General features: G+C 39.5%; 2 protein-coding genes across 3 annotated transcripts; both read left to right on the plus strand.

The window, feature by feature from the left end:
- Positions 1 to 3919: 3919 nt before the first annotated feature.
- On the plus strand, positions 3920 to 9049 carry LOC139656003 (toll-like receptor 8). Of its 2 annotated transcripts, XM_071533469.1 has the most exons (3): positions 3940 to 4471; positions 5717 to 5789; positions 8347 to 9049. In XM_071533469.1, exons 1-3 carry the CDS (start codon positions 4462 to 4464, stop codon positions 8804 to 8806), a joined length of 543 nt encoding a protein of 180 aa, XP_071389570.1. In that variant the 5' UTR covers positions 3940 to 4461; the 3' UTR covers positions 8807 to 9049. The 2 variants fall into 2 exon arrangements, with proteins under 2 accessions (XP_071389569.1, XP_071389570.1); XM_071533468.1 differs by having other exon boundaries at positions 3920 to 4471; positions 5717 to 9049.
- A 777-nt stretch (positions 9050 to 9826) lies between these two features.
- Positions 9827 to 11428, plus strand: LOC139656004 (thymosin beta-12-like). Its single transcript, XM_071533470.1, has 3 exons — positions 9827 to 9985; positions 10778 to 10890; positions 10983 to 11428. Exons 2-3 carry the CDS (start codon positions 10791 to 10793, stop codon positions 11009 to 11011), a joined length of 129 nt encoding a protein of 42 aa, XP_071389571.1. The 5' UTR covers positions 9827 to 9985; positions 10778 to 10790; the 3' UTR covers positions 11012 to 11428.
- The last annotated feature ends 5300 nt before the right edge of the window (positions 11429 to 16728 follow it).

The following is a 16728-nucleotide window of genomic DNA, read 5'->3' on the forward strand; positions in this document are numbered from 1 at the left end:
GCTATTGTAAGAGCAAGAGACAATTATTTGGAAATTACCTTTGATCTCTGTCCTATGAAGCCTATTTGTATTATTATATTAATGACAGCATAAAACTCTTTGCAAATAATCATATAGGCTACAGCAGTCAGTCAACAGTTAAACTAATTTATTTTTTCAGACATAGCAAAAGCTGGGAGATTTGGATATGTCTGACAATAGGGAAGTGATTCTGGCTACTTATAGATACAGTAACCCAGCCACCTGTTACTTTCGTCTTCACCAAAAGAACCACCTTACAACTGATCATCAATATCAGACTTCTTGTAGCACTTGATCCAACTTGACAATAGAGCTCATTGTACCTCTAACTCTCATGTGAACCATGGTCTTCAACCTGGTAAGTAGCAATAACCTTCACATTACTTAAATATTGCATGGCATGTGAAAATTCAAATGCTAACAAATAAATTGCATGTTGACTTGGAATGAAGGGACTGTAAACTACCTAGAGAAATGGAAAATGAAAATGCCCTCACACAAGCTTCTAGTTGTATTATGAAGCTGCATGTACATGATTTACTCAGAACGTTGGTTTTAGCATGTGATTCTTGATATTCATGACAGATTTATGTCCTGCTGAATAGTTGATTATGAGTATCTGCATTGTGATGACTTGGTAATGTGACTGTTCCTTTGCCCCCGCTCCCACCCACCCTGTTGCCAGAGGACAGACTGTGTTTCCGCACAGGTGTGTGTGGCACTGCTGTGGTGTTGTTTCTCCATATTGGCCGCTACAAGCTCATACCCAAAAACCCTGCCATGTGATGTTAGCGATGCCAGCAATGGGACTGTGGTGAAGGTGGACTGCACTGAGAGAAACCTCAAAGAAATCCCGAATGGCATCCCAGGAGACACCACCAATCTGACTCTCACCATCAACCACATTCCTAGTTTAAACTCCACTTCCTTTCAGGGTCTGGAGAACCTTACTGAGATTGACATGAGGTGCAACTGTGTGCCCATCAAAATTGGCCCCAAGGACCGTATGTGTACAGAGAGTGTGACAATTAAGGAAAATACCTTTGCCAGCCTGAAGAATCTGCGAGCACTGTATCTGGATGGCAACCAGCTCTCTAGTATACCTAAAGGCCTGCCTCCAAATCTGATCCTGCTGAGCTTAGAAGTGAATCACATTTATTACATTTCTAAAGAAAACCTCTCTGAGATTAGAAATGTTGAGAGCCTTTACCTCGGTCAAAATTGCTATTATCGTAACCCATGCAATGTTTCCTATGAAATAGAGGAAGGTGCCTTTTTACAGTTCAGCAATTTGACATTGTTATCTGTTAAGTCAAATAACTTATCCTATATTCCACCCCTACTACCCACAAGTCTAAAGGAGTTGTATCTCTATAACAATAAAATTGAAGAAGTCACAGAGGAGGATTTCCAAAACTTAACTAATTTGGAGATTCTAGATATTAGTGGAAACTGTCCCCGTTGTTACAATGCCCCATTTCCATGCGACCCATGCCCACACAATTCACAGCTTAAGATCAGCGAGACAGCTTTTAAAACTTTGACAAAACTGAAGACACTGCGCATGCATAGTAACTCTCTGACATATGTGCTTTCTGAATGGTTTAACAACTCTAAAGAGCTGAGAGTGCTTGATCTCTCAACAAACTTTTTAGCACAAGAGATAACATTCACTTACTTCCCAAAAGCTCTGCCCAAACTGGAAGAACTGGACCTTTCATTTAACTATGAGCTCCAGAGGTACCCTGCAACACTGAAACTGAGTTCCAGCTTCTCCTGCCTCAAATCCCTTAAAATACTCAGGCTAAGGGGCTTTGTGTTCCAGCAACTAACCCCACAGAGCATCAGTCCCTTGAAATCTCTACCGAACCTGGAGGTTGTAGATCTGGGTACAAACTTCATTAAAATGGCCAACCTTAGCATTCTGATGCAACTGAAAAGCTTCAAAATAATCAATCTGTCTGACAACAAAATATCTTCCCCCTCTGAGGGACAGGCGTTTGTTGGATTTTCTGGAGGAGAGTCCTTTTATGGGTCTCCCATGTCTGGTGCTGATGAGTACCAAGGTAGCGAAGTGAGAGAGATTCATTATTTTAGATATGATGAATATGCACGCAGCTGCAAATACAAAGATAAAGAAGTTGGAACAGTTAATTCATTTGTCAATAGGAAGTGCAGTCAGTTTGGGAAAACTCTGGATGTAAGCAGAAATAACATATTCTTCCTCCACTCAAGATTTTTAAATCTTGGTGAGTTGAGATGCCTTAATCTGTCTGGAAATGCAATGAGCCAAAGTTTGAATGGCTCTGAATTTACTTATCTAACTAATTTACAATATCTGGACTTCTCATGGAATCGCCTAGACCTGCTCTATCCAACTGCATTTCAAGAACTGAAAAATCTAGTCATCTTGGACATAAGTAATAACAACCATTATTTTGAATCTGAGGGCTTGACTCACATGCTTAATTTCACTAAGAATTTACCAAAGCTTAAGATATTACTGATGAACCACAATAAGATCTCTACTTCCACTAACACAGAGCTGGTGAGTTTGTCTCTAGAGAGATTAGAGTTTAGAGGTAACCGTTTAGATTTGCTGTGGAGAGATGGTGACAGCAGATACATCAATTATTTCAAAAAACTATTTAATCTGAGTGTGCTAGATATCTCCAATAATAACCTCAATTTCATTCTGGAGCAAGTGTTCAATGGTTTGCCAGACACACTATCTGAGCTTTACATCAAAAACAATAAACTAAAGGTCTTTCTTTGGGGAAAACTAAAAGTTCTACATTCTTTGAAAGTCTTAGATCTCAGTGCTAATAGCTTAACTACTGTTCCAGATATGCTTTCCAACTGCACCAAATCTCTCAATAAGCTCATTTTACATAAAAACCAAATTATACGACTCTCCCCAGATTTCCTCAAGGATGCCTACAGTTTAAAATATCTGGATCTTAGTTCCAATCGTATTCAACACATTGAACAGTCTAGTATTCCAGATGATGTTATTAACAAGATGGACATGCTACTCTTGCACAAAAACAGATTCCTGTGCACTTGTAATGCCACTTGGTTTGTGGCATGGCTCAACAGTACCACAGTTACCATCCCTAGACTAGCCACAGATGTGACCTGTGCTGCTCCAGGGGCACAAAGAGGCCATGCTGTCATCTCAGTGGACTTGATGGCCTGCCAGCACAACTACCTGTCAATCCTCCTCTACATCCTGATGACTTCCCTTGTCCTCAGCTCCCTCACCCTGTCCATCTCCAGCCATCTCTTCCTCTGGGACGTCTGGTACATCTACCACTTCTGCCTGGCCAAACTCAAAGGCTATGGCCGCCTGTCCTCGCCGAGCGCTGCCTATGATGCCTTTGTGGTGTACGATAAGAAGGACCCGGCGGTGTCAGAGTGGGTGATTAAGGAACTGTGTGTTCATCTGGAGGAGCGCGGAGACCGTTGTCTGACATTGTGCCTGGAGGAACGAGACTGGATCCCTGGATGCCCCCTGATCGACAACCTCTCCCAGAGCATCCACCAGAGCAAGAGGACAGTGTTCATTCTCACCAACAACTACATAAAAAGTGGGAGCTTCAAGACAGCGTTCTACATGGCCAACCAGAGGCTACTGGATGAAAAGAATGACGTTATTGTCTTGATCTTCTTAGAGAAAGTACCATGCCGTTCAAAGTACCTGAGATTACGGAAGAGACTGTATAAGCGGTCTGTGCTGGAGTGGCCAAGAAATCCTCAGGCCCAGCCATACTTTTGGTTCAGCCTGAAAAGTGTGTTGGCAACAGAGAGTCACAAACAATATAGTAATCTCTTTAAGGAGACACTTTAAAAAGACTCAGCAAAGATCAAGACATTCTGTTGGTGACAGTATGAAATTTAGTTCTTCATGAATTTTAGATTGTCCTGAATGTGGTTATGTTAAGATTTAAATGTACACATATGAAAATTCTGACAATATTAATGGTTGATTGTGTGCTGGGGTTATTGTTAATTCTCTGCTCAAAACTCTCACCCATAAAAAAGAAGAACTACTGAAAAAGTAATTGTTTCCAAACACCATGGATGTTTTTATCATTTAATAAGTCAGAGGAAGCAATGAAAGCAACATTACCAACCTACTCCAAAAGAGGGAAGTAAAACTGGTGTACTTCTCCAATACCCAGGATCCATCTTGTTATTTGCACCAGTCAGCTCAACGTCTTTACATTTGGTTTCAGCCACAGGGGGATTTTTTTGTAAGTTAGAGATAACGAACACAGACATAAAGTAAGCTTTCTCAAGATATGACATGCGCTGACACTGAAAACAGACGTAGTTCTTTATAAATACTTCTTTATTAATTTTACTTGATAGATTGCAAAGCACCTGAACTTTGCCTCTTCTCAAGATAGTCTTTCAAGGATCATAAAGAATCAATACATGAACGATGGTGAGTTTTATTGATTACTACAAATTTTACTGTAATTTTGAAGCTTTGGTCATTGTAGATCACAGTAAAATAGATTAATGTACTGTATAAAAAAAATAAAACATTTTGGTTGATTTTAAATCAGAAAAGCTTTCATTTTTTCATCAGCACATGTCACCGTTTTACTGGGGAACTGTATGTATTATAATTGAAAGCTGGACATTTCAAATCTGTCTATGTCTAGCTGATTTTAGAGAGTGTAATGCGATATGGCATACAAGTATGGTATGGTAACCTGTCAGCACAGTTAAAGTCTAAGCTTGCACGTCTCATCCAAACGGCCATGAAGATCATAGGGAAAAAAGAACATCACTATCTTCAGTCTTTATATGAAAAATCTGTGCTCAGGGAGGCACAGAAGATTCTGAATGACCCAACACACATCCTGAACCCAGAATTCGAGGTGTTGCCCTCAGGCCGACGGTTCAGGATGCCAAATTGCAGACTGAACCGGTACAAGAATTCATTTATTCCATCCTCCATCAAGATATTAAATAGCAACAAGTAGGAGTACTATATTATTTTATTATTTTAAAGAACCACTGGTTGATTATACCTGCTTTTATTATTTGAAACTATTTTTTTTTTTATTATTACCTTTATCATTCTAAAGAACTACTGTCTCACACTCAACATGTGAATTGAAGCACGTTTTGCATGAGTTTGTATGTAGGATCTATATACTTGCGTGCATGTGCATTGTGATGTTGTTGACAAATGTGTTGTGTGATGCAGTGGCTTGGAGCCCAAGACAAGTTTCCCTCTGGGACAATAAAGTATATCTTATCTTATCTTATCTATTATAATCTTTATTTTGCATAATGATTCTGTGCAACATTTGCTAATGCTAAGAAATTTTACCACTAGATATTGTTTTTGGTCCAATCACCTTTATTTCCAGTCCAAAAACTTTTGACTGTTTGTATTGTTTGGTGAAAATTGTTTTGCATTTTTGATTACGGAGTGTTGATATTGTGCTAAAAAAATAATAATAAGATTATCTTTATGAAAAGGAATTCTATCTCTATTGTTTTCCAGTGTTAAGGTTTATCTGCAGACTACTGCCACCTGCTGGGTACTTTTGGTGCTATTCTGAAATAGAAATTTCCCATTATTAAAGCCCAATACTTTTACTATTATGTAAACATTATTACATAATACAGGTGAAAGTAACTTCAGTTAATGATTTTTGTTGTCTATCTACAGACTACTGCCACATGCTGGGCGCACTTGGTGCTATTTGCTCTCTGCTGCCATTATGGGATCCAGCCTGCTGCATGTAAGCCTAAATGGATGTCACCGCAGTTTCCATGTGATGTCAAAAACGAAACTGCCTCTATGATTGTATTTCAATGCGGAGGGCGAGATCTGGAAAGAGTGCCTGAAGGAATAACTAGTAATGCAACTAAGCTGGACTTATCAGAAAACTACATTGAGAATATAACACTTAATGCATTTTCTAATCTGGTGAATCTGACTGTACTCAATCTTAACTGGGTAAACCATAACAAAGGACTGAAAACCATTGCTGAGAATGCTTTCAAAAACCTGACAAAGCTGCATGAACTGAGACTGAGTGGCAATCGTCTGGAGAAAGTTCCCAGCAATCTCCCTCTCACTTTGGAAACCCTTGAGCTAAACAGTAACAAGATTATGTTGTTGGATAACAGGAGCCTTACTGGAATAATGAACGTGACAAAACTATTGATATCCAAAAACTGTTATTTCTGGAATCCTTGTGGGCAATCCCTTAATATTACGAAAGACAGTTTTTCAGTTCTGACCCAACTGCAGGCTCTGGACTTGTCCTTTAACAATTTAACTCAAGTTCCAAAAGGAATACCCAAATCAGTAGACACATTAATGCTTGCTTCTAACAGAATACAAAACATTTTGTGGGATGATTTCCTTGAGCTACCTAATTTACGAATTCTTGAAATACAAGGGAACTGTCCGAGATGTGGAAATGCTCCATATCCTTGTGTTCCTTGCCCTAAAATTTCTCTTAACATCCATCCTCAAGCATTTGCCAGTCTCAGACAGCTTGAGACACTGCACTTAGCAGGGAACTCACTGAAAATCCTTGAGACCTCTTGGTTTGAGAGTCTGATCAATCTTAAGCAGTTGTTCCTCTCATTTAATCTTTTAGACATCGCTATTGTTGGTGAGATGAAATGTTTAAGCTACCTTCCCAAACTAGAAAAAATGGATCTTTCATTCAATTTTGGTTTAAAGGTCTACCCTCCAACGGTAAATCTTTCAAAGAATTTTTCAAATCTAAAGTCACTTAGAACTTTGCATTTAGAGGGTTTAGTCTTCCAAGAAATCAGATCAGAAACACTCAGTCCTCTGTATGAACTCAAAAATCTCTCTTCATTGAATTTAGGGACTAACTTCATTGTTCACTGTGACTCCAACATATTCAGAAATTTCTCCCACCTGAAAATGATATACCTAGCAGAGAACAGACTGTATCCCATTTTAGTGAACAGTGCTCCAGGCCCCCATAAGGGAAGCAATCTGAAGTCAGACCGTTCTATTCCACCGCTCTTACAACCCCATCGAGACTTCTCTTATGAGATATCACACAGCCTTATCAAGCAAGAGTGCTTTGACTCTGGACGTGTGCTAATCCTCAGTTCAAATAATCTCTTCTTCATTACTCCAACACAATTTGAGGGCTATGGAGACATTGCATGTCTCAACCTATCGGGAAATGGATTTTCGGCAGCACTAAATGGAACAGAATTCTCATCATTGCCTAATCTGACCTACCTGGACCTGTCATTCAACAAGATTGATCTGGCCTATGACAATGCCTTCACAGAATTAAAGCAACTAGAAGTACTAGACCTTAGTCACAATCCTCACTACTTTAGAGCATATGGGATAACACACAATTTAAACTTTTTAAGAAATCTACCTGTTTTGAGAGTATTAAATATGAGCCATAATTACATTTCCAGATTAACGACAAAGGAGATGTGGAGCAAGTCATTAAGTGAGCTTCATTTTCAATTTAATTATCTAGGGAAACTTTGGAAAGAAAGGGATGGCACGTACGACAATATTTTCATGAATCTTACGAATTTGACAATTTTAGATATATCCTTCAACAAAATTACAAATATTTCAAAAAATGTTTTTGAAAATTTACCACATAACCTCATCATACTGCGCATAAGTCATAATTTGCTTAATGATTTTGAATGGAGTCAACTACTGGGTTTCAATCAACTTCAGATTCTAGATCTAAGCTTCAATTCTTTATCTTATGTACCAGAAATAATTGCAAACTTCACCCACACTTTGAGTGTGCTTGACTTGAGTCATAATAAAATTTCCCACCTGTCAAATGGATTTTTACAGGGTGCTAAAAGCCTTAAGACTCTTTGCCTTAACCACAACAAACTGACTACTATCAATCAATCTATCTTCTTACCTGAAAATCATATTGAAAACTTGTTCTTGCAGAACAACCCATTCCAATGTACCTGTGATTTATTCGATTTCATTCTGTGGATGGAAAACGATGACAATCATATCAAGATCCCTAGACTGACCACTAATGTGAAATGCGACACACCAGCAAACAAAAAGGGTCAAGTAATGATTCTCTTTGACATTAACCAGTGTGTAAATGACAATGAGGCATTCTTAATCTACAGCCTCTCAAGTGCCTTCATTATTGTTACTATGTTCATGGCAACAGTAGCTCACTTATTTTACTGGGATGCTTCCTATGTCCTGCACTACCTGAAAGCTAAATTGAAGGGCTACCGTTCCTTGAACTCACTAGACAGTGTTTATGATGTCTTTGTAACTTATGACACCAGAGACCCACAGGTCTCAGAGTGGGTGATGGAGCGCTTGCGGGTGAAGTTGGAGGATGAAGGAGAGAAGTATCTGCCTCTGTGTCTGGAGGAGAGGGACTGGCCCCCTGGAGTCCCATTGGTAGACAACCTCACTCAGAGCATTCAATACAGTCGCAAGACCCTATTTGTCTTAACCGAGGCCTACGTTAGGACCGGAGCTTTCAGGCTGGCGATGTACCTGGCCCACCAAAGACTACTGGATGAGAATGTGGACGTGATTGTGCTACTGATGCTGGAGCCTGTGCTGCAGCACTCTCACTTCCTGCGCCTGAGGAGGAGGCTGTGTGGGGAAAGTATCATCGAATGGCCCAGAACGGCAGCTGCAGAGCCGTGGTTCTGGCAAAACCTGAGGAACGTTGTCAGAGTAGACAACCAAGTGATGTACACCAAGACCTACTCTAATTACTTCACCAGCAAGTGAAGCAGGAGTCAGGACAAAGATCATTGAAGACTGTATCTGAAGACTATCTTATGAAATAATTTTGTATCTTTCCTTTGCGCACAATAGCTTCAAGACATTATTATACATCAGCCCTAATGTGGTCCCTTTTGACTTTATCAGTCTACCTGGGGATTTATAGAAGCAAATTACTCAGAAATTATTTCATTGTTTTTGGTGATTCAGTTAAAATGAGGCGTAATTTATTGTGATCTGTGTGACCATGCAAGAGTATATTGTATGAATAAACTACTTCTTTTCAAATATCTGTCATTTTGTTGGCTCAAATATTGTATTTGGTCTTTCTCTATACCACAATGTTTCAAACAGGTTACACTGGAAAAATAGCTAAAATCTTTATTTAAGTAAATAACATTGCATGTTTCTGCATTTCAAACAAAGTTAACTGTCAGCTAATGTAAGGTTTTATGTTTAGACTAAATCATCATATAAAAAACTACAGTGTGTTATATAAAGTCATATTTCAACTTCATAAAACCCAAAAGTACTGGAAACACTGCAGTGACTTTGGGTTAAATATTTTAGCAGTTCAGGGCCCAGCTGGTCTTTGTCTGATCTTTACTGTACCTCCAGGTCTCCAGTCTGTCTGTATCTACACCTCTGATAGTGAGTCTGCCCAAGCGTTAGTAGGTATTACCATATGTATCCACATGGTGTCGTCACTGATACCGTTTCAATAAGGTATTGTTGCAAGTTGAACCAGATGGGTATTTTTAAATTTTGTACATCATATGCCCTATGTGGCTGGAGTTAACATTTAAAATCAGTATGGCAATAACGACGTGTTCTACGGAGAGGAATAAATAAATAAAATGTTTTATTTGTTTAATCAGATACAGCTGGTTATAGTGGGATTGGCTAAAATTATTATTTTTTGTCCAACTAAATGCAAGACTACACGAAAATTGATGCATCAATCGTTTGGTCGGAGGATATTTAAGTGATTTTCATTGCTCTTATTGCAAAAATATATGTTTGTACAAAGTCTGGTTTAGAAAAGGTGAACGTGACGTCACGTCATTATTTGCATACTGCGGAGTATTTATTCTTTGATTGAGGTTTGCTGCCACACACTGCTGCTGCGCCATCGAGACCAGGACGTAGCCGACACACATCTCCGACTCTCCGAGCACAACTGTGGTGAGTATGTTCATTATTAATATTACGTGTACAAGTATATTATAAGTCTGCTTTTATCTTTTAATGATATTTATGATATATAGTCTCCGGGGTTACTGTGTTTTTCTTCATCGTTTCCCGATTTTCTAGTTCAATATCAAACGGTGTCGGTTGTTCATTAGCCTATGTCAAAAGCCATCTAAACTAATCTAGTGAGTGTTGAATATCTAGCCTACTCGAAACAAAATGTTGCAGAATTACGTAGCCTATCAAATGGGCGTACTTCAGTGAAATGGCTTTCTTCTTCGGTCTGTGTAACGAGTCAAATACTGTTGCTAGTACCTAGAAACATCTATTTGGCTGAACATGTTACAACGTAACACAACCTTAAATGTGCCGTGCATTGAGCCTCAGAGTGTGTTGAAAATAGGGAGTTTACCACAACAGTTGAAGCAGTCTGCAAGTTTTTTGAGACGCTGCCAAACAGGGCGGTGGTTCCTTCTCTGAGCCTGCAGACGGCTCAGAACTGATACAAAGCTTTTCTCAAGGAGCTAACCAGTGTTGAAACACATGCACAGACGGCGAATTGAACGTGTATTGTTTAATTAAACAGTCTTGGTATAAACCCCTAATTTATCACTTTTTCTGATTGCCAATAAGGCCATAGCCTATTAGTATAAGCTCTGTTAATTTTGACCTCAACTACTGCATGCTAAATTAGGACATTTCGGTGAATGATAAACTCGCATTTAGCCTGCTCAAGTACAACTACATTTAAATCAAGTCCTTACTGTCCGACTGTCTTCTTTTTAGAGCCCCTGCAAACATGTCTGACAAACCTGATGTTGCGGAAGTCACCAGCTTTGACAAGTCCAAGCTGAAGAAGACTGAGACGGCAGAGAAAAACACCTTGCCCACCAAAGAAAGTAAGTACTATGCCTGGGTTTAGGAAGGTTTTTCTTTTTTTTTTTCTTGGTTATGTTGCATACCGACTGATTTTTTTTTTTCTTTTTTTCAGCCATTGAACAGGAGAAGACGGCGTCATGAAGACCATCCTCCTATGCACTGTACATTCCACAAGCATTGCCTTTTTTCAAGCTGTATAACTGTATCCCAAAGTTTCAGTACTATTGGACAAAACGATGACTGTACAAACCCCACCCACTTCCCTAGATCCCCTTTTCTACAGCAAGAAAATGACTACTGACTGGCAGTCTGTGTAAAGGAAATGTGGCTTGATGTCGGCATGGGGTCTTGGTCATCTGTTCCTGTGTCTGCATCTGGTTCAAAGTGTGGAGGAGGAGGGATGTGATTCAACAGTTGAGGGATCTACACTCTGGCCACTTCTGAAATGCTCACAAAGCAAGCAATGTTTGATTTTTGTTAAAATTGTTTTGTAAGAGTTAAATTCTGGAATGCACAAGTTTGTTTTGATATGCAAATAAAAAAAGAAACTGTACACTGTTTTGTAGCAGGTTTTTCTTGATTTCACACTTGCAGGAGTAAAGTGGAATAAGTTATGCCAACTTTCCTTGCAGTTTTTGCCAGGCTGTTGCATAAGAATCGCATTAAAATGTAACAAACTGGCACATTTTGTGCTATATATATATATATATTTTTTTTTTTTAAATGCAATATGACTATAAAGGAAGTTTTCGCTAACTTTAAACTGCTGTGTTCTCATTGAAACCACACTTGCAGCATTTTTATAAGGATGAGTAGGCATTGCTTCGGTCTGTGCAGCCAGTGCTGGCACAATGTCATCACAGCTGACCCAGAACTGCACCCATGGCAATCCTCAGTGCAACGGCTTAACAGCTTGCTCCAGTTAAACATTGCTCCGCTTGGAGTTGGTTTGGTAGTGGGGGAAAAAGCCACTGAGGTCAAGATTGACCTCTAAACTGGTTGCTCGAGCACTTTAGGGTTTAGAGTAGAGCTGCAACGATTAATCGATTAGTTGTCAACTATTTTGATAATCAGTTTGGGTAACTTTTTAAGAAAAATAAGTCAAAATTCTGATTCTAGCTTCTTAAATGTGAATATTTTCTGGTTTCTTTACTCCTCTATGACAGTAAACTGAATATCTTTGGGTTGTGGACAAAACAAGACATTTGAGGACGTCATCTTGGGCTTTGGGAAACACTGATCGACATTTTTCACCATTTTCTGACATTTTATAGACCAAACAACTAATCGATTAATCGAGAAAATAATCGACAGATTAATCGACAATGAAAATAATCGTTAGTTTCAGCCCTAGTTTAGAGGTCCTCCTGTGTCAAGATGCATGATAAGCTGGTTACACTTAGATTAACCCACTCAGAGGCCAAAAGTCTGACTTCATCTTTTTGTGACCTGTACCTGGGAATTTGAATCAATGAGGTCACATCATGCTCAGGAGGATTCAGAACAATATTGGACACAAGTCACCTGTAACAATATGTGGCAGATAATGTAATCCAAACAAAAGATATGCATCAAATTCTTCCAGTGGAGAATACAGTACTTGATATGAACTCAGTTATTCTATAACTAGTGTGAATAAGATTTCCCCCATAGTGTCCCTCTCTAGCTGCTACTACCTCGAATGTTATTTATTGATTTTAGTTCAGCGTTTAATACTGTGCAACCCTACCTGGTTTTAGAGAAGCTGAAGGACATGAGTGTTAACACTACCCTAATTAGATGGTTTCATTCTTTTTTAATTAATAGGACACAGCAAGTGAAGGTCAATGGGACGCTGTCAGAGATCAAACACAGCAATACAGAGGTCCCACAAGGTTGTGTTGTATCACCTATACTCTTTACATTGTACACTAATGACTGCAGGAAGGTACACCCCAATAATTATATCATAAAATTTGCTGATGATACTGTGATTTTGAGCCTTCTCCACAAGGACATGGACCCTTCTGTGTACCACAATGAGACAGACATCTTCATCAAGTGGTGTGACACCAACCATCTCATTTTAAATGCCACCAAAACACAGGAGATGGTCTTTGACCCGAGGCAAGTGACTGACCATGAGTCAGTGGTAATCAAAAAACAGACAATCATTCAGGTGTCCTCGTATAAATACTTAGGTGTCCACATAGACAACCTTCTTTGCTGGAAAATACACATTGATAAGCTGTGCAGAAGAATGCAGCAGAGACTTTACTTTTTAAGGCGATTGAGGCTGTATGGAGTGAGCAGCCAGATCATGCTGATGTTCTACCGGGCAACCCTAGAGAGCATCATTAGATATGAAATTACAGCATGGTCTGGCAACCTAACAGTGCAACTGAGAAGCAGGCTTGCCAGCATGCACAAAACGGCTATGAAGGTAATAGGGAAGAAAGAATATGAGCCCATACAGAGCCTGTACGAGCAGGCAGTCATGAAACAAGAAAGAAAAATCATTGTGGACTCTCAACATCCCCTCTTCTCTGAATACGAACCTCTGCCATCAGGAAGAAGACTCCGCGTGTCAAAGTGCAAATCAAACCGCTTGAAGCTATCGTTTGTTCCAGCCTCCATCAAGCTGCTGAACTCTAATGCTAAATCTTAGTGCAATAGAGCAATGTGCAATAAATACACAAGCACTTTAGCACTTAGCACTTTTGCACTTTTATTCCTAGTTTCTTTTTAAGCCGTCATGTTGTCAATGTCAAATGTATAGTTAATGTCTTTTTTTCATGTCTTTATGATGTTTTTATGTGAAGCAACGGATTGTAGCACTGTGCCCAAGACAAATTTCCCCTCAGGGACAATAAAGTTTACTCTACTCTACCTAATCAAACCATCTGAGCATGACTAAGGCCAGCCAAAGCATGTGCTCACTTCCTGGATTGAGTAAGATGCATAGTTGTACCCATCCCTAACTCGCCACTTTGTTGAACTTCAATACAGTAGACCAATCTGGCATGTTTTACCTCAATCTAGGCCCAGCTAGCCTTTGCCTCATCTTGCCTTGCCTGGAAAAATGAAGGCGTTCCCAACCCAACCTTTCTCAAAATGGGCCTTGCAGGCCCGTATAGCACACAGCAAGACTTCCTTCCTCGAAGCTGCAGCAGGCCAGCTTGTTCAGCCAGCTCAGAGCAGGAGCCGTCCCTGGTCCCTCCTCACTCTGCTGTAGCTACAGCAATTTCCCACAGTGAGGCTAATGAAAGCACTTGTGAGAAACTCCTCTGCCTGACAAGAAGGCCCTCGACTCTTCAAATACACCTTGAGTGTTGGGTCAGAGTGGAGGGCTGCCTGCCAGAGGTATAGATGCTGACTTTTGTTGTCCAGTCAAAGATATTATCACCAACTGTGTGTTTTCTTCTGCATTGTTATAAAATATTTGCAGTAGTATAACATTGTATACTCCTTTTGATAGGTTATGATAGAACAAAAATGAACAGAAAACATGGCTGACAGAAGATGTAGCTGCTGGTAACACAAAGACTGCTCACTGAGCTCAGGAGGCGGCTGGGGTTTTCCTGTGTCTACTGTCAACTTCCTCCCCTGATGCCCTGTATGGTAATAGGAGGTGACAGATACACAGTGTGAACAGCCTGAACCTGATTGAGGCTGGCCCAGAACGGCAGCTGCAGAGCCGTGGTTCTGGCAAAACCTGAGGAACGTTGTCAGAGTAGACAACCAAGTGATGTACACCAAGACCTACTCTAATTACTTCACCAGCAAGTGAAGCAGGAGTCAGGACAAAGATCATTGAAGACTGTATCTGAAGACTATCTTATGAAATAATTTTGTATCTTTCCTTTGCGCACAATAGCTTCAAGACATTATTATACATCAGCCCTAATGTGGTCCCTTTTGACTTTATCACTCTACCCGGGGATTTATAGAAGCAAATTACTCAGAAATTATTTCATTGTTTTTGGTGATTCAGTTAAAATGAGGCGTAATTTATTGTGATCTGTGTGACAATGCAAGAGTATATTGTATGAATAAACTACTTCTTTTCAAATCTCTGTCATTTTGTTGGCTCAAATATTGTATTTGGTCTTCCTCTATACCACAATGTTTCAAACAGGTTACACTGGAAAAATAGCTAAAATCTATATTTAAGTAAATAACATTGCATGTTTCTGCATTTCAAACAAAGTTAACTGTCAGCTAATGTAAGGTTTTATGTTTAGACTAAATCATCATATAAAAAACTACAGTGTGTTATATAAAGTCATATTTCAACTTCATAAAACCCAAAAGCACTGGAAACACTGCAGTGACTTTGGGTTAAATATTTTAGCAGTTCAGGGCCCAGCTGGTCTTTGTCTGATCTTTACTGTACCTCCAGGTCTCCAGTCTGTCTGTATCTACACCTCTGATAGTGAGTCTGCCCAAGCGTTAGTAGGTATTACCATATGTATCCACATGGTGTCGTCACTGATACCGTTTCAATAAGGTATTGTTGCAAGTTGAACCAGATGGGTATTTTTAAACATATGCCCTATGTGGCTGGAGTTAACATTTAAAATCAGTATGGCAATAACGATGTGTTCTACGGAGAGGAATACATAAATAAAATGTTTTATTTGTTTAATCAGATACAGCTGGTTATAGTGGGATTGGCTAAAATTATTATTTTTTGTCCAACTAAATGCAAGACTACACGAAAATTGATGCATCAATCGTTTGGTCGGAGGATATTTAAGTGATTTTCATTGCTCTTATTGCAAAAATATATGTTTGTACAAAGTCTGGTTTAGAAAAGGTGAACGTGACGTCACGTCATTAGTTGCATACTGCGGAGTATTTATTCTTTGATTGAGGTTTGCTGCCACACACTGCTGCTGCGCCATCGAGACCAGGACGTAGCCGACACACATCTGCGACTCTCCAAGCACAACTGTGGTGAGTATGTTCATTATTAATATTACGTGTACAAGTATATTATAAGTTTGCTTTTATCTTTTAATGATATTTATGATATATAGTCTCCGGGGTTACTGTGTTTTTCTTCATCGTTTCCCGATTTTCTAGTTCAATATCAAACGGTGTCGGTTGTTCATTAGCCTATGTCAAAAGCCATCTGAACTAATCTAGGGAGTGTTGAATATCTAGCCTACTCGAAACAAAATGTTGCAGAATTACGTAGCCTATCAAATGGGCGTACTTCAGTGAAATGGCTTTCTTCTTCGGTCTGTGTAACGAGACAAATACTGTTGCTAGTACCTAGAAACATCTATTTGGCTGAACATGTTACAACGTAACACAACCTTAAATGTGCCGTGCATTGAGCTTCAGAGTGTGTTGAAAATAGGGGGTTTACCACAACAGTTGAAGCAGTCTGCAAGTTTTTTGAGACGCTGCCAAACAGGGCGGTGGTTCCTTCTCTGAGCCTGCAGACGGCTCAGAACTGATACAAAGCTTTTCTCAAGGAGCTAACCAGTGTTGAAACACATGCACAGACGGCGAATTGAACGTGTATTGTTTAATTAAACAGTCTTGGTATAAACCCCTAATTTATCACTTTTTCTGATTGCCAATAAGGCCATAGCCTATTAGTATAAGCTCTGTTAATTTTGACCTCAACTACTGCATGCTAAATTAGGACATTTCGGTGAATGATAAACTCGCATTTAGCCTGCTCAAGTACAACTACATTTAAATCAAGTCCTTACTGTCCGACTGTCTTCTTTTTAGAGCCCCTGCAAACATGTCTGACAAACCTGATATTTCGGAAGTCACCAGCTTTGACAAGTCCAAGCTGAAGAAGACTGAGACGGAAGAGAAAAACCCCTTGCCCACCCAAGAAAGTAAGTACTATGCCT

This window comes from Centroberyx affinis, unplaced genomic scaffold, assembly GCF_046629955.1.
Source record: "Centroberyx affinis isolate AG114_WGS23_722 - 3 ecotype Tasmania unplaced genomic scaffold, CSIRO-AGI_Caff_v1 ptg002370l_1, whole genome shotgun sequence".
Taxonomy (NCBI): domain Eukaryota; kingdom Metazoa; phylum Chordata; class Actinopteri; order Beryciformes; family Berycidae; genus Centroberyx; species Centroberyx affinis.

Coding starts and splice junctions, on each gene's coding strand:
- LOC139656004 (XM_071533470.1), top strand. CDS start 10,791: ATGTCTGACAAACCTGATGTTGCGGAAGTCACCAGCTTTGACAAGTCC. Junction 10,891..10,982: donor CACCTTGCCCACCAAAGAAA/GTAAGTACTATG, acceptor TCTTTTTTTCAG/CCATTGAACAGGAGAAGACG.